Below are 26,563 nucleotides of genomic sequence, written 5' to 3' on the forward strand. Positions count from 1 at the left end.
ATTTGGGACAGAAATAGAGTGGCTTTCAGTCCAGGGGTAATTAGAGTGGATCTGTATAAATGTAAAAATCCCTCTATTGCTCCTCTACAGGGTTTGTTTGTCTGGCAATGGGGCAGGCAGCAGGCCTTTAAAGCCCTAGCTCTCTACCCTCTGTGATGGCCAGAGTCTGAGAGAGGAGGAGAGCCCACTAATGAGCACCATTTGTGCCCTTCGTTTACAACGCATGCTGGTTAATAGCCCACTACCAGGGTTTTACTGCTGCTCAGTCCGCTCATGCTGAAGTGGGGGTCTAATGGAAACACTATTCTTCCTTTTCACACACAGGCTGACCATTGCAGGGCAGGGATTTGGGAATTATATGGGTTAACTGCAGCTGGATTGCTCAGTAAAAGTCACTTCTAGAATTACTATTTACCTGGACTTGGGCTTTTGTGTTAATTTTAGTGATGGATAGTGAACATAGATAAAAAATAAAAAAAAGATAGGCCTAGAAAGAAACTCACAGCCTGGTAAAGGGTGCAATAAAATGTGTAATGGTGGGGGTAGGTAATGTTAAGGCAATATTTTTCACACCTTCACATGGTTGTATTGGCACAAAAAGCTGTAACACTAATCCACCATGAAAATTCTTCATGCCTATCAGATAAAAAAAATAACTTGCTAATGACTAGAATGAGTCCTCAATTTTCTCATCATAGACTAAAAGCCCCATGCTCCTAATCTCTCGAATTTGATTGTGTCTATTAGATTAGAGTTGAGAGACATCGCTATTTGGTTATACAGACAAATAAGCACAGCGGTTTTTTACTGTCTACATTCGTTTTTTAACATTTTTTTGTTTTACAGACGTCTACTGGGCAGTGCCAATATGGGCGACCGATGGCTTCAAACCCTCTCAATGACCAAGAATGAGCATCAAGATCAGGGTTTAGGCCTATATACATCGTTGGTTTGAGAGTAGCTCTGGTGTAGGGCGTAGTTCGCGATGCCATGGACCAGAGCTAGTTGGAAAAGTAGAAAATTAACTCAACATCTGTTTCATTTATCCAATAATGGGCACTGTATATATAAGATTCATAAATTCTATCTATAAGTGTGATAGCAAATTAAAGATTTTTTGTTCGTTATTCCTACAGAGTGCATTGCAGTTTGCTGCTACGGAACCTCGTGAATTGGACAACTTGTATCCGGACACATTAGTTGCTGTACTCAGTTTAGAGCTAGCGGAAGGTAAACAGAGAGCTGTCAACATGGCTGAGGTAAGGGATTTTGTGATCAGTTTTAATCATAAATACCCCCCAGCAGTCTGTAACAATACACTTTCGTCATCTGAATAGTATAATCGTTACACATTTGCTAATTCAAATGGATATCGTCTTTACCCCTGACTAACTGTTAACTAGCTTGTTAGCTAACTCGGCTAAGTTAGTATTTAAGGTTAGCTAGCAAGCCTGTCGATAATAGCTAATATTATACAGCTAAAGAATGGTGGGTTGTCTGTCTTTGATATGATTAAACTTAGCATTGTAATTGTATTAAATTATATTAGCCAACTCGTGTTTGGTGTTATTTTTCTAACGAATGTGTGAAGCAGATTGAGAAACGTCGATTTGCTTCTGAGTTAACGTTAGATAGATAATGACATTGCTAGTGCTTCTTTACAGTGGAACTGACAGCGTTTAACTACTTTGTACAAACCAATTGTATAAGATGTTTCAAAAATAGGTTATATTTGACAAAATTCCATGACGTACAGTAAGGCATTGTTGGCAGAATAGCTGGATAGATGGATGCAATTCAATGGATGATTCACGTAATTCACCAATTCATTTCTTGGTAGTCCAAAATTGTTTGCTATCAGGTTTTAAATCACAGCTGGGCTGTTAGATTTTTTACTGCCTACACCCATTCGGGATGCACTGTTTCAATAAAAAATGTACTCAATATTTTGAGTAACAAAAACGGTCCACTGTCACTAAGGCTAGGAATGTCAATACAATCAAACTAGCAAGAGCAATGATCACAAGTCAGTCATAACGTGGCTAATAGTCTAGCACATGTGTCAAACACAAGGCCAACCGGCCGAATAGGACCCTTAAGCGACACACAACCTGCTACAAATCACCGTGTAAAGGAGAAACGTGTAGGCTATTTAACTACAATACATTTTGAGTGCACAATACAGCAAATATGCATTCAACCGCACAGGTGAACATGTTTTAAGTGTACGTGTTACAATAACCTATAGCTCGTTTTTTATTTTTGTATTTAAAGTTATTAAATCCTTTTTGATTAGGGTCGCAGCACCGTATGCACATTGCATGCAAAGCAGCAAGCGAAGGCTGGACAAATATTGACCTATTTTGTTTTAATATGTTAAATTGCTATATACAGCTTCCTATGTACATAAGTGGACATTATAAATTGAATTTTTTTCTACTAAAACAATGGCCCGTTTAGGTTGCATGTTTAAAAAACAACAAGTAGGCTATATATGGCCAGTGTGCTGATTGAGTTCGACACTTCTGAGCTAGCGTGTCTACTTATGTGGCTAGTTATTTATTTAGCAAGTTAGAAACACGTTAGCTAGCTATCAGCTGGGAGGATGTCATTGGAGGAGTGGGTGAGTGACTGACCCTTTCCCCTCGTCGTTTTTTGGTGGCTACAGCTAGAGATGCAGGTGTCGTTTGGTTAGCTAGCAAGACATGTGAATTTAATTGCTTTGCTAGCTAGCTATGCTGAACTTGAACAACTGTTATCCACAGTTAGCATATCTCTTAGTTGTAAATCAAATGTATTTGTCATTTATCAAATGAGCGGACAGGCAGGCAAGTTCCTATTCAGTTGTGAAAACGTGGGTTGGGGCAGGCAAGCTGCAGAAGGACGAGCAGGCTACTATTCCCCGTCGTTTATCATTGCAATTTTGACGGCCAACTGAAAAAGTTTGAAAGGGCTTATCTAATGTTCCCTTGTTCGATTTTTAGCTCAACTTGCTCTGGCTAGAATTAGTTGTTGATCTTGTTGTTGATGTGCGTAGGCAACTGAGGGGTAGAGAGCCTACTTGTTCATATACATATATGTATATACATATTTGCAGAAGTCCATTCAGGTGTATTTTGTGGCTTTTGACGAATTAGTTCTAGTTATTTAAAGTCACACTATTGCTACTCCCTGTAAACACACAGTCCAATTCAATGTGAATGATGGCAGGGCCGTGTGGCAAATGGTATACTTGCATATAAACCTACTTTAGCTCTGATTGGGTATGGCTCACCGGTCTGCATAGACTTCAACCCTTGACAAGACGGATGTTTTTTATTACGTTTTATTTACTTTATTTATTTATTTACTGCAGTGTCTATTAATTGTCCAAATGCACTGCCGCTTTCCCACTGTGTATTGCTATAACATTTTCACAAATGCCTTACTATACGTTATTCTGAAACATTCTATGAAAAATGTGAAAATGACCATATCTAAGTACTCGCTTGTCAGATAATGTAACAAAAATACCAAATAATTAATATTCTTCCTGGGGGTATATATGAACAGATTTAATAAAAATGTGTTGTTGCTAAAACATTGTCAGTTCCACTTTTAAATCAGATCCAACAATAACACATTTCCTCATTCCAGTCTTTTTTATCTGGAAGTTGAATAAGTTTCCCCCTCATAACTATTATAACTAATGGCTAATATTATAACTCTTAATGTAATATAACTAACGCTAGTCACTTATTACAATGCAATGGCAGTAACTTATTGGCCCACCTTGTGTAGATGGTTGTAGGGTAGACAAGTCAGCATATGAGAGTAGAAATGTAATTGTGGATTTGATTGTGTTCACTTACTTTAGCTTAGCTATCAAAACTCTAAGAAGGAGTTATTAAATGTCCCTTATCTGTCTGTGTACTTCACAATAACACTATTCAGATAGCTATGCTAGCTAATTAGTTAAGTATTTCATGAGAGTGAGACTGTTTTCAGAATGCAATGTTGAAAAAAACAAAAAAGAAACATCCTAAGCTATTGGTGCTGGTTATTTAAAATGTTAGGAGAGAGAGAGAGCGCGAGAGAGAGAGGGATGGACGGACCGACCGACCGACCATGGGACTATTAGCCAATAGGTGTAACTATTTACATTTTAGTCATTTAGCAGACGATCTTATCCAGAGCGACTTGCAGTAGTGAGTGCATACATTCTTTTACTCTTCTCTGGCATGTTATGTGAATAGATTTTTCCTTCAGACAAAAATAACCCTGAAATGGCTAAAGCTCCTATACTCTCCCACCAATTAGAACATCATTGCTTAGATAAATTCCGGTAACCTAGCTAGATAAACATGTCAGATTAGAGTTGATGATATATTTTAGTGTTGTCTGGGAAGCAGCCAGAGACCACTGTTAAAACAGCTTGGCGTAATGATGGATTATGCATCTAATAGCTGTAAAATATTAAACATGGTGACCAAGTTTTTAAAATTAGTTTTGTCATTTTTTTGTTGGAGTGTGACAGGTACAACATTCATACCAATTCATATATTCAGTTCATATAACATGCTCCTGTGTGCTGCCACTCAAAAGAAAAATAAAAGTAAAAAAGAATACAGAGAAATTATCATATTGATCACATAGGATTTGTGATAATAAACTTGGTGCGTAAAGAAAAATAAACAAAAAGGGCCACCACCCTCAGCTCCCCCCAGAAACCATGTTTTTCACCCCTTCCCCCCACCTAGCAAAACAGGTTGGTTGTCTTGTCATTCCCTACTCCCCCATATATCTCCCCCCCACTTAGATTCCACATCCAACCCCCCCAGTGACTACAGAAAACCCAACCCATACCACCCCTTCCCCGTGGGCCTGAATGCATAGAAAGTACAAAATATATAAATGGATATGCATACTTTTTCTTTCCACTGTTTATATGTATGTATGTGAACCCTTTGGAATTACCTGGTTTCCTTCATAAATTTGTCATCAAATTTGATCTGATCTTCATCTAAGTCACAACAATAGACAAACATAGTGTGCTTCAACTAATAACACACAAATGGTTGTATTTTTCTAGTCTATATTGAATAAATCAATTAAACATCCACAGTGAAGGTTGGAAAAAGTATGTGAACCCCTAGGCTAATGACTTTTCCAAAAGCTAATTGGAGTCGAATCAATGAGACGAGATTAGAGATGTTGGTTAGAGCTGCTTTGCCCTATAAAAAACACTCTCAAAATGTGAGTTTGCTATTCACAAGAAGCATTGCCTGATGTGAACCATGCCTTGAACAAAACAGATGTCAGAAGACCTAAGATTAAGAATTGTTGACTTGCATAAAGCTGTAAAAGTTTACAAAAGTATCTCTAAAAGCCTTGATGTTCATCAGTCCACGGTAAGACAAATTGTCTATAAATGGACAAAGTTCAGCACTGTTGCTACTCTCCCTAGGAGTGGCCGTCCTGCAAAGAGTACTGCAAGAGCACAGCGCAGAATGCTCAATGAGGTTAAGAATCCTAGAGTGTCAGCTAAAGATTTACAGAAATCTCTGGAACATGCTAACATCTCTGTTGACGAGTCTACGATACATAGTTTTGACGTCTTCACTATTATTCTACAATGTAGAAAATAGTAAAAATAAAGAAAAACCCTTGAATGAGTAGGTGTTCTAAAACTTTTGACCAGCAGTCTTTGATATATACAGTGGGGCAAAAAAGTATTGTCAGCCACCAATTGTGCAAGTTCTCCCACTTAAAAAGATGAGGCCTGTAATTTTCATCATAGGTACACTTCAACTATGACTGACAAAATGAGAGAAAAAAAATCCAGAAAATCACATTGTAGGATTTTTAATGAATTTATTTGCAAATTATGGTGGAAAATAAGTATTTGTTCACCTACAAACAAGCAAGATTTCTGGCTCTCACAGACCTGTAAGATACTTACAGACTTACTTCTTCTTTAAGAGGCTCCTCTGTCCTCCACTCGTTACCTGTATTAATGGCACCTGTTTGAACTTGTTATCAGTATAAAAGACACCTGTCCACAACCTCAAACAGTCACACTCCAAACTCCACTATGGCCAAGACCAAAGAGCTGTCAAAGGACACCAGAAACAAAATTGTAGACCTGCACCAGGCTGGGAAGACTGAACCTGCAATAGGTAAGCAGCTTGGTTTGAAGAAATCAACTGTGGGAGCAATTATTAGGAAATGGAAGACATACAAAACCACTGATCATCTCCCTCGATCTGGGGCTCCACGCAAGATCTCACCCCGTGGGGTCAAAATGATCACAAGAACGGTGAGCAAAAATCCCAGAACCACACAGGGGGACCTAGTGAATGACCTGCAGAGAGTTGGGACCAAAGTAACAAAGCCTACCATCAGTAACACACTACGCCATCAGGGACTCAAATCCTGCAGTGCCGGACTTGTCCCCCTGCTTAATCCAGTACATGTCCAGGCCCGTCTGAAGTTTGCTAGAGAGCATTTGGATGATCCAGAAGAAGATTGGGAGAATGTCAGATGAAACCAAAATATACATTTTTGGTAAAAACTCAACTCGTTGTGTTTGGAGGACAAAGAATGCTGAGTTCCATCCAAAGAACACCATACCTACTGTGAAGCATGGGGGTGGAAACATCATGCTTTGGGGCTGTTTTCTGCAAAGGGACCACGACGACTGATCCGTGTAAAGGAAAGAATGAATTGGGCCATGTATCATGAGATTTTGAGTGAAAACCTCCTTCCATCAGCAAGGGCATTGAAGATGAAACGTGGCTGGGTCTTTCAGCATGACAATGATCCCAAACACACCGCCCGGGCAATGAAGGAGTGGCTTCGTAAGAAGCATTTCAAGGTCCTGGAGTGGCCGAGCCAGTCTCCAGATCTCAACCCCATAGAAAATCTTTGGAGGGAGTTGAAAGTCTGTGTTGCCCAGCAACAGCCCCAAAACATCACTGCTCTAGAGGAGATCTGCATGGAGGAATGGGCCAAAATACCAGCAACAGCGTGTGAAAACCTTTTGAAGACTTACAAAAAACATTTGACCTCTGTCATTGCCAACAAAGGGTATATAACAAAGTATTGAGAAACTTTTGTTATTGACCAAATACTTATTTTCCACCATAATTTGCAAATACATTTATAAAAAATCCTACAATGTGATTTTCTGGATTTTTTTTTAGTAGTTGATGTGTACATATGATGAAAATTACAGGCCTCATCTTTTTAAGTGGGAGAACTTCCACAATTGGTGGCTGACTAAATACTTTTTTGCCCCACTGTATGTATATGTATATATACATATATGTTTGTGTTTGGCTTTATCTGAGATTATTCTTTACACAGTAAGTGTATTTGTCTAGGCCTCAATTGTTCCTTGACTTACTCCATTCATTATCGTTGTCGTTAATTCTGTTATGACTTCTAATAGTTACTGTATCCACTGGCGAATTGGGAGAGAGTGAGCCAACATTTCTTTTTGCGGCAGTGCTGCCTGACAGCAGTAATCACCTCTGATTGACTGAGAGATTGAGGAAGCTGTCAGCGTTAAGTAATATTGTAGATGCAAAGCATTAAATATTTACATTCATGCTCCTTAACATTTATTATGTAACTTTGTCCAAGCAGCATTTAAATGCAGGGCGCTCACACATCATATGAAGTATGTAATTTTGAGGACATTTCATCAGTACAAAACAAAGTTGTAGTGAGTGTAGGGCAATTCCACGTTAACAAATTGTCGCTCATACTCAGGTTTTTTACTTTAAAAGTATGCCAAACAAAACCATTGATTACAAAGTTAAACCATACAACCATATGCACAAGGACTACTTTTAACAAGTTCCACTGACAATTTCACAAAAACACATTCTAAGAACAATGCAGATATCAAGTTTGGTAACTAAATGACTGGAAATAACTCCCTCAGTTTTTTATGTGATCACATATTCCAGAAACGGTTAATTTATTAAATCTTCAAATTAATTACTTAATTAATACTCAGAATTAAGATTGAAAGATGTCTGCAGAAAGGATGGGGTGTCAGCTATTATATGACACCTTGAGTTTGAAACCTCTATTTTGTTTAATGGAACTACAGTAAATAAAGTGGATCAACACCTGGTAACAGAATGATGGTAACATCATGGGTCCCTGATCTGTACTATAGAGAAATGCATAATTATGAATGTCATCCTCTTCATAGTGATATATCCTGAATAGGTAGAAGAATGTAATATCCTCCTTTGCATGTTTGGTTGTTATTCCACACAATGGCTATTATTCTAATGAGCACTGCCCCAAACAAGACCAAATTTGATGGGACTGGACCAAATCTGTACCAATAATAGACGTCAGTATTTCACAAGTTTGGACATCACAGCAGAGTTCAGTACAGTAAAATGCAGTAGAGTACAATACAATAAATGATACTTTATTCTACTCTGTACAGCATAGTGTTGCCCGGTATACCGAAACTTCTGTACTTTTTCGATACTAGAACCTAAAAAACAGTTCGGTACTTCTGTCAAATGTGTCTCACGCCATCTACTGATTGAAATAGGATCAAGTCTGTCTATCAGCGCAGCCGATGTCGCCTTGTAGCGCGAGACCACCGTGCTTGCTCCACTTACCTATTGCTAGCTCTAGCCTGTCCTGAGGAACCACTTCACTCACTGGGAGTCTGGGCTGCATCACACTTGAATAATGCAAAACAGCATATAGAAATGTTGCAACTGTTCATAACTGTTCACAAGACAATGTCCATCACAGGCTAGACCACTTTACAATGCAAGAAGATACCGGTTGGCTTCCAGCTTTGTAGGCTAACTTTCCTTGCTAGCTTACAGCTGAAGCTAACATCAATTCAATACTCTAGTACTTTGTTAACACAAAATATTGCTCATTTCAAAATATTGCTGATTTCAAAGCTGATCGTCACCATAAACTTTATTTATTCACTTCTTCTTCCCACCTCATGTCTCTCCCAGTCAAGATCCTCTTTGCTCAATCCTCAAACAGAGAGAAATAGTAATGACGTCTTTTTGTAGGCAATAACTGCTATGGTTCGTTGGTCAAAGCCTATAGGAAAATGAATGCCATTTTTGCATGCACACACTCCTATTAAATATGCATTCACCTGTATTGTGAATAGACCTAGGCTACATTTTGATTTACCCAGTTTATCAATAGACTAGAGATTTACCTTTTAAATAAATGATTACCATTATGATATGTAGTTAGGTTGATAAAAAGCCTAAGTCAAATTGATTGTATGATTTGTACAATTGATTCATTCATGCATACATTCATAAATAAAAAATGACTAACGTAGTTATATTGAACTCAAAAGATCCGTCTGGATCAAGTGCCATTCTGTGAATTTAGCTAATACGCCTTATTTTTTTCCACGGTACTACATTTTGGTATTGAGTATCGTGATACTAAATATGGTATCGGTATCGAAGTCAAAATTCTGATATTGTGTCAACGCTAGTACTGTATTGTACTGACCTCTACTCAACTTTACTCAACTTTTCTTTACTGAACTGTGCTGTCCAAAGGTGTGAAACAGATGTTTATGGTTGGTTCAGATTTGGATTGGCCAAATTTCAACAACATTTCAACGTCCGTGAACATCCGGCTTCAGTCTGTGCTCAGTGGGTGAGAGGGCTGTTACAGTAAATGGAAAGAGCGGGGACTCATGGAGAGGTGACATTAACTGGAGAGAAGAGAGACTGGGTGAGAGAGAGGGAGGGGTTGTTCAGACTGTTTTTATACTCCTGCTTTAACCACATCTTGATTGAAAGAGAAAGCAAACCGTTATGAGCTGAACATGACAGTATACAAGTGGAAGGGAGGACAGTAGCAGGTGACCCAACGGTGGATTGTCACTACTATGAATTCCCATTGTTGCCGATTCAGTTGCAGTCATTCTGTTGCATCTTTTTGGGGGGTGGGGGTCATTCTGTTAGCGATTTGGTAACAGAATGATGTGTTTCAACCACTTAACAATCTGGTTTATGATTTATTATCAGTAAAAACCCTACTACTAATTGGTAGGCTACCTTAGTACTTCTGTGAACTTTCATTATCCTCCCTTGTCATGAGGGAGAGATTAGAAAATATCTTCAAGATATGTGGGTTTTTGGTAACAGAATGACAAGACATTAGGCCATATTTCTTGAACTTACAGAAGGCACTTTTTTTCTGCAAAACAAAATAAAAATGTTGGCATGGTCTTTACTTCAACACACTATTGTGTCTTGATGTATTGCTAATACCTTTTAAAGCCCCTTTTCTGCTAGCCATTTGTTTTAAGCCCCATTTTTCATCGGTTTGAACAGAAATCAAAGCAGTTGCCATTTCTAATATTTAGGATGGAAAATGCTTGAGAAATATTTATATGCCTCTATCTAAAAAATATAGACTTTTAGCTTTCATTTGACACAATCTGACGTGTTCCTCTGAACTTCACATGTTACTGGTCAAGTTTTTAAAACTTAAATTTTTTTTTTTTTTTTTTTTACATAGAAATGCCTTTATGCTACAGTAGTCTGAGACACTACTGAAGCTACAGTGTGGTTTATGAAGGACCTCACAAAGTATATCATTTTAGCACAGCACACTGTAGGCTAATCATTATTCCGAGTCTTTGTCCCAAATGGCACCCCATTCCCTATGAAGTGCACTACTTTTTATCATGATCCATTGGGCTCTGGTCAAAAGCAGGCACTATAAAGGAAATAGGGTGCCAGTTGGAATGCAAGCCATCCCTCCCACTCCGCTGGGGGTCATTTAGGTTGATGGTCTCCCAGTCTGGTTGTGGTTTCCATTATGAAACATGTTAAAGTTATGAATGATTAACGTTAGCCGTCCTAATTCATTGCCTTCTTGTTGGATCAGATAATAGGGTGGTATTCCATGTCATTTGTTTCCTTATACTGGTGTTTAAGCATTGCCAAGTCTAATTTGTGATTAATAGGTTACACGTTTTGTTTTCAACAGTCCTCCATTTGTCAGCATTCATTATCTATCAGTATTCCTGTCTAATATAAAACAAGCTGCAGGGCAGCCATAGCGTCCACTCCCTACTGCAATCTGTTTTTCAGTAAAATGGCAGCCATTTTATATTATTTACAAATCAATCAAATTGTATTTGTCACATGAGTTAAAAAGTAAGGGGGAGGGGAAAGGTAAATAGTAACACAATCAAATAACAGTAATGAGGCTATATACAAGGAGTACTGGTACCAAGTCAATATGCAGGGGTACAAGGTAATTGAGGTAATATGGACATGTAGGTAGGGGTAAAAGTTACAGAATAGGGCTCTCGGTTAAACAAATGAATTATGCTTGTTGATATGGTAGTTTGTTCTAGCTACTTCATGCCAACAGATGTTGAATAGATTTGGCTAATAGGCAAAAAAAAAATTGTCGTAGAAATTCAAATTGTCTGGTGTGCACATCTTGGCTATGTCATCTATGTATGCGATCTAGGCCTAAACATTAATACATTTTTTGTTAAATCCTCATTGAGCTCTTCAACTAGCCTAAAGCCCATTTTCCCTCTCCTTCCTTCCAGACTCACAGCTTGCAGGATATGAGGCAGCAGGCGGCTATCGCTGCCAAAGTGTTCATCCAGAGAGACTACACCAATGGCACTGTCTGCCAGTTTCAGACCAAGTTCCCTTCTGAACTGGAGACCAGGGTATGCTAAAGCACTCTGATAACACTGATCTGAGCATATATGCATAGTGTCTCAGAGTAGGAGTGCAGATTTAGGATCTGTTTGTCCTTTTTTAGATAACAATGAATAAGATTGCATGGATAGGCAGTACCTGATCCTAAATCAGCACTCTCCCTTATCTGCAAAGCCTTCTTGCGAGATCTATTTGATAGATCAGACCGACATCAGGGCTCTACAGTGTGACAATTTTACTCGCATATGCACCAAAATAATTTGTTGTACTGATCTAATTTGCTGTGCTGATCTTGCTATTTAGGAGCACCAGTGCGCCTAGAAAAAGTAAGGATTTTATCTTCAATACCTCATTGTGCTCCAAATTTATTTGTGTGCGCCTACATTTTTCAATATAGGCGCATACGTGCACCTTGTAAAAACGGTCAGCGTAGAGCCCTGGAAGTATAACATGATTATTTCCCGTGTCCAGCTCCTGCAGATATACTGTGCATTTGGAAGGTATTCAGACCTCTTGACTTTTTCCACATTTTGTTACATTACAGCCTTATTCTAAAATGTATTAAATTGTTTGTTTTTCTCATCAATCTACACACAATACCCCATAATGACAAAGCAAATGTATTAAAAATAAAAAACTGCTATCACATTTACATAGGTATTGTCAGCAGCAATTACAGCCTCGAGTCTTCTCTGGTATGACGCTACAAGCTTAGCACACCTGTATTTGGGGAGTTTCTCCCATTCATCTCTGCAGATCCCCTCAAGCTCTGTCAGTTTGGATGGGGAGAGTCACTGTAAAGATATTTTAGTTCTCTCCAGAGATGTTCGATCCGGTTCATGTCCGGGCTTTGGCTTGGCCACTCAAGGACTTGTCCCAAAGCCACTCCTGCGTTGTCTTGGCTGTGTGCTTAGGGTCGTTGTCCTGTTGGAAAGTGAACCTTCCCCCTAGTCTGAGGTCCTTGTCTTGGCTGTGTGCTTAGGGTCGTTGTCCTGTTGGATAGTGAACCTTCCCCCTAGTCTGAGGTCCTGAGCGCTTTGGAGCAAGTTTTCATCAAGGATCTCGCTGTACTTTGCTCTGTTCATCTTTCCCTCAATTCTGACTAGTCTCCCAATCCCTGCCGCTGAAAAACATCTCCACAGCATGATGCTGCCACCACCATGCTTCACTGTAGGGATGGTGCCAGGTTTCCTCCAGAAGTGACACTTGGCATTCACTCCGAAGGAGTTCAATATTGTTTTCATCAGACCAGAGAATCTTGTTTCTCAAGGTCTGAGATTCCTTTAGGTGCTTTTTGTCAAGCTCCAAGCTGGCTATCATGTGCCTTTTACTGAGGAGTGGCTTCCGTCTGGTCACTCTACCATAAAGGCCTATTTGGGGAGTGCTGCAGAGATGGTTGTCCTTCTTGAAGGTTCTCCCATCTCCACAGAGGAACTCTGAAGCTCTATCAGAGTGACCATTGGGTTCTTGGTCACCTCCCTGACAAAGACCCTTCTCTCCTTATTGCTCAGTGGTGCCGGGCCGACAGCTATTGGGGAGTCTCTGTGTTTTCAAACGTCTTCCATTTTAGAATGATGGAGGCCACTCTATTCTTGGGGATCTTCACTGCTGCAGAATTTTGTTGGTACCCTTCCCCAGATCTGTGCCTCGACAAAATTCCTTCGACTTCATGGCTTGGCTTTTGCTCTGACATGCACTATAAATAGACAGGTGTGTGCCTTTCCAAGTTATGTCCAATTAATTGAATTTATCACAAGTGGACCCCAATCAAGTTGTAGAAACATGTCAAGGATGATCAATGGAAACAGGATGCACCTGAGCTCAATTTCTAATCTCATTGCAAAGGGTCTGAATGCTTTCTTATTTTTAATACATTTGTTAAAATGTTTAAAAACCTGTTTTCGCTTTGTCGTTATTGCGTGTTGTGGGATTGACGAGGGGGGTAAATGATGTAATCCATTTTAGAATAATGCTGAAAATGTGGAAAAAGTCAAGGGGTCTGAATTCTTTCAGAATCTCTCATCTCCTTTCAGTTAGAGCCGTGTGGGGTTAGCAGAAGGCTAGGAGCAGAAAACATCAAGTGCAGCTGATGACTCCAATACACTTTCACTGATCTAGTATTTACCCTTTATCCTGTTATGCTTGAGAGCAGTGACTGGTTTAAAAAACAGTGTTTGGTAATGATCCAGGGAATGGAATGAAGCAGGTCCATGAGGAAAACTGTCTCCACCTGTTCCATGCCCACATAAAAAATGTGCTGCTAGCAAAATGGGGGGGTTGACATTCATGTGTCACATGAAAAGAGTAGTTTTACAACACAGCTTTTGGGTTTAATGGCACTTCCCTCTTGATTGGGTGGTCTCTCTTTGGCACACTTGTTTTCCTGTAGGATTCACTACACATACCACTGCTGAAGAAATACATCATACTACTCCTCAGGGAGTCCATCCACAGCTACAGTGCCTCATCATAAAAAACCTTTCCAACATTTCTCCCATCCCCTTGCTCGAATAGTATATCATAGACAATGTACTGCCAAACATTTTAAGTGAGCTTGTTCTTTTTTATACAGTCATATTTATTTCACCTTGTCAAGATTTTATTTTCTTTCTTTTTCAAATCTCAGGAGTGACAAAATACCTCGTTCATCAATTTAATAAAATACTTAATTTTATTCAACTTTGGATTCATGTTGCTCTTTAGCTGGAATAGATCATGGGGCAGCACATTGTGTTGACGATTTTTACCTCTATTTAAGGTTATTTAATTGTTGTTATTATACATTTTTACATGTTCTTTTTCTATCTTAAGTTTAGGGAGAAGAAAATGTCTGGAAAATTGTTCATTGTATTTGGCAGATAGCTAGCCAGACCTGCCAGGGACAGTGAAATAAATTGATAATGCTGTCAAATTTCCTCCACTTCCAATTTGCACATGTTGACCTTTCCCTTTTTTTTCCCCCTTCTTCGAATTCACAGATCTACAGTAGATCGCTTGATGCAAAGTAGGCTAAATAAGTTGTTTAAGATGGTATCTGGGTCATTCCATCACAAAAAGCACAAGAAAGAGGATTTTGACACCCACCATCTCAAAATCTTCTGAAATCGTTTCTGTAGTTATTTTGTTGAAATATAGTTTGATCTCTGATTACATTAAGCTAATTGATGGCACCCAAATCGGTCATTTTAGGATTCACATAATATTAAATGATGGGCTCCCGAGTGGCACAGTGGTCTAAGCCACTGCATCTCAGTGCTATAGGCGTCATTACAGACACCCTGGTTTGAATCCAGGCTGTATCACAACCGGCCGTGATTGGGAGTCCCATAGGGCTTTGGCTGGTGTAGGCCGTCATAGTTAAGAAGAAATTCTTATTTACAGACTTGCCTAGTTAAACAAAGGTTACATTTAAAAAATATATATGTATACAATATCATTACATTATGTTTGACAAGTAGTATGAAGCAGCGGCTTGGAGGATTGTTTATTCATAATATGTAATGTATTCTCAGTGAATTTGAAGTAGCTTTCATTTCCCCCCATAAATAAGTGTGAAAGTACCAGTACCAGTTTTGCCCCCTCTAGATGCCGCTGTTCCTGCTATTGCCACACCGTTTTATCTACACTGATCAAAAATATAAACGCATCATGTTAAGCATTGGTCCCATGTTTGATGAGCTGAAATAAAAGATCCCAGAAATGTTCCATACGCACAAAAAGCTTATTTATCTAATTTTGTGCACAAGTTTGTTTACCTCTAACCACCACAAACATCCTATGGCTTTCTGCATTAGCATCGAACAGCCCCCGTGATATGCAACTTTTCAGGGAAGCTAGAATCCAATATACACAGGCAGTTAGCTTTTTCAAGCAGAAATTTGCTTCCTGCAACACAAACTCAAAAAAGTTCTGAAACACTGTAAAGTCCATGGAGAATAAGAACACCTCCTCCCAGCTGCCCACTGCACTGAAGATAGGAAACACTTACCACCGATAAATCCACTATAATTGAGAATTTCAAGAAGCATTTTTCTACGGCTGGCCATGCTTTCCACCTGGCTACCTCTACCCCGGTCAACAGCACTGAACCCCCCCCACAGCAACTCGCCCAAGCCTTCCCCATTTCTCCTTCTCCCAAATCCTGTCAGCTGATGTTCTGAAAGAGCTGCAAAATCTGGACCCCTACAAATCAGCCGGGCTAGACAATCTGGACCTTTTCTTTCTAAAATGATCTGCCGAAATTGTTGCCACCCCTATTACTAGCCTGTTCAACCTCTTTCGTGTCGTCTGAGATTCCCAAAGATTGGAAAGCAGCTGTGGTCATCCCCCTCTTCAAAGGGGGGACACTCTTGACCCAAACTGCTACAGACCTATATCTATCCTACCCTGCATTTTCTAAAAGCCAAGTCAACAAACAGATTACTGACCATTTCGAATCCCACCATACCTTCTCCGCTATGCAATCTGGTTTCAGAGCTGGTCATGGTTGCAAACGGCCAGCTCCTCAGTCTCAGTTGCTAATATATGCATATTTTTTTGTATTGGATAGAAAACACTTTAAAGTTTCCAAAACTGTAAAAATATTGTCTGTGAGTATAACAGAACTGATATTGCAGGCGAAACCCTGAGGAAAATCAAAACAGGAAGTGGCTTCTATTTTGAAAACTCCATGTTCCATAGCCTCCCTTTGCTGGATTTAAAGGGATATGAACCAGATTCCTTTTCCTATCACTTCCTCAAGGTGTCAACAGTCTTCAGCATAGTTTCAGGCTTTTATTTTGAAAAATGAGCCAGAACGATAACATCGCGTCAAGTGGTCACATGAGTTTTGCTCGCGCAACAGAGTTTGGATAGGTATTGCTTTTCCCTCTCCTACTGTGAAAGACATTTGCGGTTGATATATTATTGATTATATATTTTAAAAAGAACCTGAGGATTGATTATAAGAAACTTTGACATGTTTCTGTGGACATTATGGAAACTTTGGAATTTTCGTCTGCATTGTCGTTCTGCATTGACCGCTCTTTCCTGTGGATTTCTGAACATAATGCGACAAACAAATGGAGGTATTTTGGATATAAAAATTATCTTTATAGAACAAAAGGAACATTTGTTGTGCAACAGTCTCGTGAGTGAAAACATCTGAAGATCATCAAAGGTAAACGATTAATTTGATCGCTTTTCTGATTTTCGTGACCAAGCTTCCTGATGCTAAGTGTACTTAATGTTTTGTCGTGCGATCGCTAAATCTACACAACCGCTTGGATTGCTTTCGATGTAGAGCATAATTTAAAAATCTGACACGACAGGTGGATTAACAAAAGGCTAAGCTGTGTTTTCCTATATTGCACTTGTGATTTCATGAATATTAATATTTGTAATAATATTTATTGAATGTAGCGCTATGCTATTCAGCGGTTGTTGATGACACTTATCCCGTTAGTGGGATTGCAGCCATAACAAGTTAACAACCCTCCAGGCGAGCTTCAATGCCATTACAACTCTCCTTCCGTGGCCTCCAATTGCTCTTAAATACAAGTCAAACTAAATGCATGCTCTTCAACCGATCGCTTCCTGCACCTGCCCGCCCGTCCAGCATCAGTACTCTACTGGATGGTTCTGACTTAGAATATGTGGACAACTACAAATACCTAGGTGTCTGGTTAGACTGTAAACTCTCCTTCCAGACTCACATCAAACATCTCCAATCCAAAGTTAAATATATATATGCCATTTAGCAGACGCTTTTATCCACAGCGACTTACAGTCATGTGTGCATACATTCTACGTATGGGTGGTCCCGGGAATCGAACCCACTACCAACTGTGCTACAGAAGGACCAAATCTAGAATTGGCTTCCTATTTCGCAACAAAGCATCCTTCACTCATGCTGCAAACATACCCTTGTAAAACTGACAATCCTACCGAACATCAACTTTGGCGATGTCATTTACAAAATAGCCTGCAATACCCTACTCAATAAATTGGATGCAGTCTATCACAGTGCCATCCGTTTTGTCACCAAAGCCCCATATACTACCCACCACTGCAACCTGTACGCTCTCTTTGGCTGGCCCTCGCTTCATACTCGTTGCCAAACCCACTGGCTCCAGGTCATCTACAAGACCCTGCTAGGTAAAGTCCCCCCTTATCTCAGCTCGCTGGTCACCATAGCAGCACCCACCTGTAGCACGCACTCCAGCAGGTATATCTCTCTGGTCAAAACCAATTCTTCATTTGGCCGCCTCTCCTTCCAGTTCTCTGCTGCCAATGACTGGAACAAACTACAAAAATCTCTGAAACTGGAAACACTTATCTTCCTCACTAGCTTTAAGCACCAGCTGTCAGAGCAGCTCACAGATTACTGCACCTGTACATAGCCCATCTATAATTTCGCCCAAACAAACTACATCTCCCCCTACTGTATTTATTTATTTTGCTCCTTTGCACCCCATGTCTTTCTATCTCTACCTTGCACATTCTTCCACTGCAAATCTACCATTCCAGTGTTTTACTTGCTATAGTGTATATACTTTGCCACCATGGCCTTTTTTTTGCCTTTTCCTCTCTTATCTCACCTCATTTGCTCACATTGTATATAGACTTATTTTTCTACTGTATTATTGACTGTATGTGTGTTTTACTCCATGTGTAACTCTGTGTTGTTGTATGTGTCAAACTGCTTTGGCCAGGTAGAAATTGTAAATGAGAACTTGTTCTCAACTTGCCTACCTGGTTAAATAAAGGTGAAATATAAAAAATATAAAAACCTCTGTTAGTGAGCATTTCTCCTTTGCCAAAATAATCCAGCCAGGTGTGGAATATCAAGAAGCTGATTAAACAACATGCACCTTGTGCTGGGGACAAGTTTTGAGGGAGTGTGCAATTGGCATGCTGACTGCAGGAATGTAAACCAGAGCTGTTGCCAGAGAATTTAATGTTAATTTCTCTACCATAAGACGCTATAAGTGTTGTTTTAGAGAATTTGGCAGTACATCCAACTGGCCTCACATCCTCAGACCAACTGTAACCACGCTAGCCCAGGACCTCCACATCCAGCTTCTTCACCTGTGGGATCTTCTGAGACCAAACACCAGGACAGCTAATGAAACTGTGGGTTTGCACAACCGAATAACTTCTGCACAACTGTCAGAAACCATCTCAGCGAAGCTCATCTGCGTGCTCCTCATCCTCACCAGGGTCTTTACCTGACTGCAGTTCGGCACCATAACCGACTTCAGTGGCAAATGCTCACCTCCAATGGCCTCTGGCACGCTGGAGAAGTTTGCTCTTTACGGATTAATCTTGGTTTCAACTGTACCGAGCAGATGGAAGACAGAGTGTATTGTCTTGTGTGGAAGAGCGGTTTGCTGATGTCAACAGAGTGCCCCATGGTGGGGTTATGTTATGGGCAGGCATAAGCTACGGACAACAAACACAATTGCATTTTATCGATGGCAATTTGAATGCACAGAGATACGGTGATGTGATCCTGAGGCCCATTATTGTGCAATTCATCCACCGCCGGCCCCATGTCGTACACAATTCCTGGAAGCTGAAAATGTCCCAGTTCTTCCATGGCCTGCATACTCACCGGACATGTCACCAATTGAGCATGTTTGGTATGCTCTGGATCAACCTGTAACGATAGCATGTTCCAGTTCCCACCAATAGGTATCTGTGACCAGCAGATGCATATCTGTATCCCCAGTCGTCCACAACATTAGGGCCTAATGAATTTATTTCAATTGACTGATTTCAGGAAAATCTTTTGAAATTGTTGCATGTTGTGTTTATACTTTTGTTATATTTTTCTGCTCTCTTTTATGAAATTAATCACAATTTTCTTTGTAACTTTGGGTAGAAAACCAATAGTTTCTGTTCATGATGGAAATAAATTGTGTGGTTATCCTCACAATTCTAGCTAGTCCACAATTAAAATAATTCACTTTATTCTTCTCTTAGGCTAAATCTGTGTCCAGGAAATGGCCCCTGTATGTGTGGTTTATTCCCCTTTGAAAAAGTTTGGGATTAGTAAGACAAGGGATGGGCAACTGGCGGCCCGTGGACCAATTGTTGAGCGTTTAGGTGCAATTTAGAAATTTCGTTGTGCATCCAACAGTTTTTCTCTTATGTCACTGACAGTCACTCAATCAACAATTTATTTTTTTAGATTGGTAAATTAGTCTGACGGCCAGTTATCTAAACTTCTAGTAATCATGGTCAAATTTTAATTTTTTAATTTTAATTTTACCTTTATTTAACCAGGCAAGTCAGTTAAGAACATATTCTTATTTTCAATGACGGCCTGGGAACAGTGGGTTAACTGCCTGTTCAGGGGCAGAACGACAGATTTGTACCTTGTCAGCTCGGGGGTTTGAACTCGCAACCTTCCGGTTACTAGTCCAACGCTCTAACCACTAGGCTACGCTGCCGCCCCACCGGATTGGGCGGGTGTTCCATTGACTAACAATTGACTATCTCACTCATATCATATTAAAAACTGCAACAACAAAAAATCTCAACAATATGGCCAAAATGTTGAAATTGTAGGAAATTAGCTGTAAAACTGCAGGCCTTCATGACAAGTTCCAATCTTTTGTGTCCCCTCTATCAAAGTTGCGCTTCCCTGAGTTAGACCATTCCTGGTGAGCAAGCAAACCATTAGACTACAGCAGTTCGAATGGTTTCGATGGGTCTTCAATTGTAAAAGTCACAAACACACACTGTATAGTGTTGTAATGGTATTGGGTTGGGTCTAATGTTAAATGTCACTTATCACACATGTATAACAAAAAAACACAAGACTACCATGAAATGGTTTCTAATTGTATTTTTGTATTAGGGTAGTCACAATATTTAGTAACTGCCCATTTCTCCAGGAAATATTTGGCCTTATATGAGAATTGCACCATATGGAAAGTCCTTTCAGAGAGCTGCCACTTGAACTATTCAAGGAGAGCTGGATTAAAGCATTAGGTTGCTAAGAGAAGGACAAACTAAATTGCTTTCATGGAAGACTGACTTGACTTAACCACATAATATATTTTCATCATGAGCAAAAGCTATTGGTTTTCAACCCAAATTTGCAAAGAAAATGTTGTGATCCATTTGATACACACAAGAGACCAACAAAAAGGATCAAAGTGTGTGGCAGTAGCAGGAACAGTGAGATCTTGTGGGCAAAGCCTGGTACTTTCACACTAATCTTTGAGGAAAAATGCAATGGCAAATTTCAATGGCTACTTCAATTGCTAATTTCTTTAAACAGGGGGTGACATCAACACATTTACTGATAATATATTATATAGTCTCAATAAACAATACTCCAAGCCACAGCTTCATACTACTTGTCAAACAGAGAAATTATACTGGCTATTGGGGTGGGTTTGGTGTGGGTTTTGGGTGGGCCATGGCTTTTTATGATTTATTTGGATTCCTTGAATCTTAATCATTGTTAAGAGGTTTGTTCCGAATCGAATGTTGGGTACTATACTATTTATTGAATATTATATGAATACTATCAATTGAAATGGCCAATTAACTTATTTAGAAACATTCCTGCAATATTATTTTAACTACAGAAACCATTTCAGATCAATCTGAGATGGTGGGTGACATGGCACGATTAATCTATCGTCTAATACTACTACCATAGCACATACTTCCTAAAGTGCACATCTACACTTTTAAAATCACAGCATCTAACGTAATGGAAAAATTCTCAGACGAAGGAGAAATGTGGTTTGAATCCCAGCCTTCAGATGGGGAAATTAGAGGGATAACAAAGACTCCTCACGGCGGGCACCAAACATGCCTAAGACCACTGATCTGTTGGAGCTTGTTGTTACATTCCTTGGGCACATGGGAGCATAACTTGGAGGCTGTTCAGAGGCACAGAAGGCCTGGCTGCTCCCTTCATCTGGTCTGGTCTGCAGTCCGCTCTCTCAGGCTGTGTCCCAAATGATACCCTATTCCCTATAAAGTGCACTACTTTTGACTAGAGCTCAATGGGCCCTGGTCAAAAGTAGTACTCCTATATACGGTGCCATTTGGGATGCAGTCTCACTCCATTAGGCCTGCTGAGGAGACCAGAGTGGAGACTCACGCCAACACTCAGTCAAAACACCCTTCACTACTTCCAGTGGTCCAACGGCCCTTGGCCTCTCCTCAGTGGAGCAGGCCTGACCTGACGTGATGAGTGAATGGTAGTGTTAGCCAGCCCTTAGTTCCACTCTGTCCGGAATTATGGAGTGTAATGGCTTCAACTCTGTCAGAACCACATTGCATCTCTCATATCGGCAACACTAGAGCTAACATCACCAGATTGATGGAAACACTGGGAAAGTTGTTTTTTTTACTAGCTAGTCTCTGCCAGTAGATAAGAAGAGACAGTCAGATTCCTCACTAGAGGTTTTGGTGTCTCCTGCTGCGGTATAAAGTGAAAACATGCGGTGAGCACACGGCCAAGCCTTCCTAATTATTTTGCCAAAAGTGGAGAGAGATGCAGCATTCTCTGATTAAAAACACGATTCGAATCAAACCACTCATCATTTATACCGAGGATGAAAAGGATGAAAAGAATGTATAATTAACTTTCCATTTGTTAGCTATCTAACACTCCATTTGATCATCTAAAATAGTAACTATGTGATGTATTTTTCTATCTTGATTGCCTTTCTTTAGATCTCACCATGTGTATCATCCTCAGAAACAGTTTTTGCTTTTACTTGGGTTGCTTTGCAAATGGCGCCCCTATTCCCTCTATAAAGTACACAACTTTTGACCAGAGCCTTATGAGCCCTGTTCAAAAGTATCACACTATATTGGAAATAGGGTGCTATTTGAGACACAACTTGATTGGTCCCGTGTTTCAGATTGACAAGCAGCAGTTTGAGGAGACTGTGAGGACGCTGAACAACCTGTATGCTGAGGCAGAGAAGCTGGGAGGCTCGTCGTATCTGGAGGGCTGTCTGGCCTGTCTCACAGCTTACACGATCTTCCTCTGTATGGAGACACACTACGAGAAGGTGAGAGACCTTCACTAATCCACACAACTAGGGTTGGAAAATTATGTTAACTTTCTCAAAATTCCCAGGTTTTCCCAAAATCCTGGTTGGAAGATTCCCGGAATCAGAAGAGAATAAGCAGCAAATGCAGAATGCTCCAAGCAGGATTTCTGGGAATTTGGGGAAACATACTGGAATTTTGTAACTCTATGTGTGCTGACTACAAAGCTAGTGCTGACTAGGTAAAGCCAAAATACACCCAAGTAATGCTTTGGAATTCTCTGAATTATATTGTGGACCAACACTCTAGAATAGATTGTAAACCAGTCAGCAGCCATTTTCTGGAGTCCGAAAGAAATGCCCCCTCAAAAATGGCTTGATATTATAAGTGCGTTTTGATCCCATATTGAAGGCCTCTATTACGGTCATGTAATCCATCAAGATATTTGGTCAATGGGTTTAGCTTTCATGTTGCAAGTTAGTGATTTAGAATTAGTAAGGGGGAACCCAAACTAGTACAGTGATCACATTTCATGGAAGTTGAAATGAGATGTGAGGTATTGATATTAATATGATTAATGGCAGAGAGCAGTACAGCTCTAACAATAGCGCCCATACAAGCAGATGTATACATAATCTAAAATGTGAAAACTGTTACTACACACAAGCATTTTTTCAGATCCAACTCTACCGGTTGGCACATACAGTGGTTGCTCAACTAAAAGTTTTGTGATTATGCTGAGGTACTTAGAGGTAATTTGTGGTTTAGGACGGTACCCTGCATCACCACTTCATTGCTCCAGACCAGCGCAAGGGGGAGTTGGAGCACTAATTATGCTTTTGGGTCCTTCTGTGTCTCTGACAATGAATGGGCGACATAAACCTAAATAGAAACTGATAATTGTGCACGACTTAAGTATTACTTACTAAAACTGTTGTTGCACTACGGTCTAAGGCAGTGCAAGCTGTCTTGCTACAGATACTGGTTCAATACCCATGCCGGCCTCGACTGGGAGACCGATGAGATGACTGTAGGTTTTTGGTTTCTCCCCCTCTAAAAACAGAAATAAATCATTCTAAATAACAAACTGGCTTTATTTACAAATTAGTAGCAATGTCTCACCCCATGTTCAAGAATGGCCTTTTTCTTGCTCATTTTACGTTATTTGAAAATGAAATAATGTCCAAAATACCATTTAAAAAAAATAAAAAAAAAAAAATTGATTGTTAATTTAGAATGATATAAAAGCCCCTTGGATATTCTCACAGATATATTATTAACCCTGTTATTGGCAGGACAATATATATCTGTCATAGCTCCCGAGGGCACACAATGGGATTGCCTTGCAGTTCTCCAGCTGTATCCACTGAAAATGCACGAGGTTCAAGGCACGAGGGCAGGGGGCACGGGATGGGCTGCAGAGCACAGAAGACAGACTGCCCATGGGGAACAGAGGGGGAGGGTGGGTGGACCCCCACCCCGCCATACTGGGTAGCACAGAGCAACACTTTAAGGGGCAATGCATTAATAATGGAGTTGACTAGGGAAACGTTCCCGCTATTCAAGCAGGTAACTGGACAATGGACTTGCCTAGATGGAGGGTAGGGGGAGAATTCTATCGTCAAATGTATTTCTAAGTTACGTTCCAAGTTAAGTAGCATTATTATTATGTATCACATACGACCGTGATTGGGAGTCCCATAGGGCGGTGCATAATTGGCCCAGCGTTTCTCTCCCTCTAAATATAGAAATACATGTTTTGGCCTTTACAAATATTATTTTGGCCTTTATTCAGATTACAATTGCTCACTTTCGAAATAACCTCCAAAATATCATTATATATTATCAAGTTGATGGCCGGCACCTACATAAAGCTGATTGACTCACTCATTCATGGCTTTGGATCAAAATAAATAGTTTAGTTTATTAATTCGACCATTTAAAAAAACAAGCACACATAAAACTTGAAAAGGCCATAAATGCACATGAATAAAATCATTGAGGATAACACACAATAGAGTCTGGGACTTATTTCCATTGTGGTCCTCTTGAGACAAGATGGCTAGACAAGATCGAACACAGTTAAACACAGTATGGCAGTGAAATAATAAAACAAAAACAGAGAGGAAGAACATATATTTCACCATTCCATTAAGTACCAACATTCTTTCTGATAGTCTTTAATAAAGAAATGTTTTGGTTATCCTGACCTGGACACCGTGTACAGTATTATAATAGCCCATTATTAGAATCCTCAAATGTATGTGTAATTATTGGCGGAGAGTCACGTCATATTTTTCGATATAGTGTAGGTCTGCCATTGGCGACATGAGTCTCACTAGTGTTGAGTCATGTGCTGTTAAAAGTGGTGTAGGTGTTATTTAGTTAGACAAAAATGGTGTAGAAATGTTATGCTCTTAGTGTAACCTTTATTTAACTAGGCAAGTCGGTTATAAACCAATTCTTATTTACAAGGACAGCCTACTCCTTCCTCCCCATCGTGGTATTGAACCCTGGCCTCCCACAAGCCCGCGCGCGACACAGGGATTCTTTAGCTAAATAGCCCGGGACTGTGTAGCCTACTCCCGACCGTCATGTTGTACAGCGCCATATTTTCCGTTTCATCCTAACGGAAACCCAGAGGGTTTTTAGTTTTCCTTGAATATAAGCACCATAATATTAAGCAAATTAATTAAGCAAGTACCAGTCAAAAGTTTGGACACACCTACTCATTCCAGGTTTTTATTTTATTTCTACATTGTAGAATAATAGTGAATACATCACAACTATGAAATAACACATATGGAATCAGTTAAGAACAAATTCGTATTTAGAAGGACAGCCTACTTCCTCCCTGTCGGGGAATTGAACCCGGGGATTCTTTAGCTAAGTAGCCCAGCACTGTAGCCTACTCCTGACCGTCACTTTGTACAGCACCATATTTTCCATATCATCCTTAGGGAAACACAGAGGTTTTTCTTGGAATAGAAACACCATAATATTAATCAAATGAATTAAGCAACATTTCTTAAAATCAGTCCCATTATAGTATGTTCTTACAAAAAAGGTTTTAAATTCTCTAGTACAGCCACTATTGAAGGCTATAAAATGCTTCTCAAAGATGCCCTCTGGTGGTCAAACTAGCAATAACATTAATGGCACCAGTGGTTGGCACTTAAATAACGTTTCATATAATCTGCGGCACCACGCAAGCTGTGCTGCACTACGCTGCAGTTTTTACAGGACGAACCACTGCACAACCATATAGGAATTTATTTATTCCTGTGATGCATTGACTTAGGCTCCTCGTGGGAGTCATATGAAATCAAATGTATTTATAAAGCCCTTTTTACATCAGCTGATGTCACAAACTGCTTATACAGAAACCCAGTCTAAAACCCCAAACAAGCAATGCAGATGTAGAAGCACGTTGGCTAGGAAAAACTCCCTAGAAATGCAGGAACCTAGGAAGAAACCTAGAGATGAACCAGGGTCTGAGGAGTGGCCAGTCTTCATCTGGCTGTGCTGGGTGGAAATTATAAGAGTACATGGCCATTAAAACCAGATCGTTCTTCAAGATGTTCAAATGTTCATAGATGACCAGCAGGGTCAAATAATAGTCACAGTGGTTGTAGAGGGTACAACAGGTGAGCACCTCAGGAGTAAATGTCAGTTGGCTTTTCATAGCCGAGCATTCAGAGGTCGAGACCGCAGGTGCAGTAGGGTGAGAGAAGGAGGGAGAAAGAGAGAGCCGAAAACAGCAGTTCCGGGACAAGGTAGCACGTCCGGCTAACAGGTCAGGGTTCCATAGCCGCAGGCAGAACAGTTGAAACTGGAGCAGCAGCACGACA

At 40.0% G+C, this 26,563-nt stretch overlaps 1 protein-coding gene across 3 annotated transcripts in view; it reads left to right on the forward strand.

The window, feature by feature from the left end:
• The first annotated feature begins 994 nt into the window (after positions 1–994).
• LOC118393421 (golgin subfamily A member 7-like) overlaps positions 995–26,563 on the forward strand; it is a 39,262-nt gene continuing 13,693 nt past the window's right edge. The window contains exons 1-4 of one of the 3 annotated variants that reach the window (XM_035786076.2): positions 995–1,013; positions 1,137–1,259; positions 11,585–11,710; positions 22,580–22,732. In XM_035786076.2, coding sequence (XP_035641969.1) covers positions 1,251–1,259; positions 11,585–11,710; positions 22,580–22,732 — 288 coding nt within the window. In that variant the 5' untranslated portion in view covers positions 995–1,013; positions 1,137–1,250. Of the gene's footprint in view, positions 1,014–1,136; positions 1,260–2,092; positions 2,209–2,486; positions 2,624–11,584; positions 11,711–22,579; positions 22,733–26,563 lie in introns of those variants that run through there. The other 2 variants (XM_035786075.2, XM_035786074.2) reach the window with 2 other exon arrangements.

This window comes from Oncorhynchus keta, chromosome 14, assembly GCF_023373465.1.
Source record: "Oncorhynchus keta strain PuntledgeMale-10-30-2019 chromosome 14, Oket_V2, whole genome shotgun sequence".
NCBI lineage: Eukaryota > Metazoa > Chordata > Actinopteri > Salmoniformes > Salmonidae > Oncorhynchus > Oncorhynchus keta.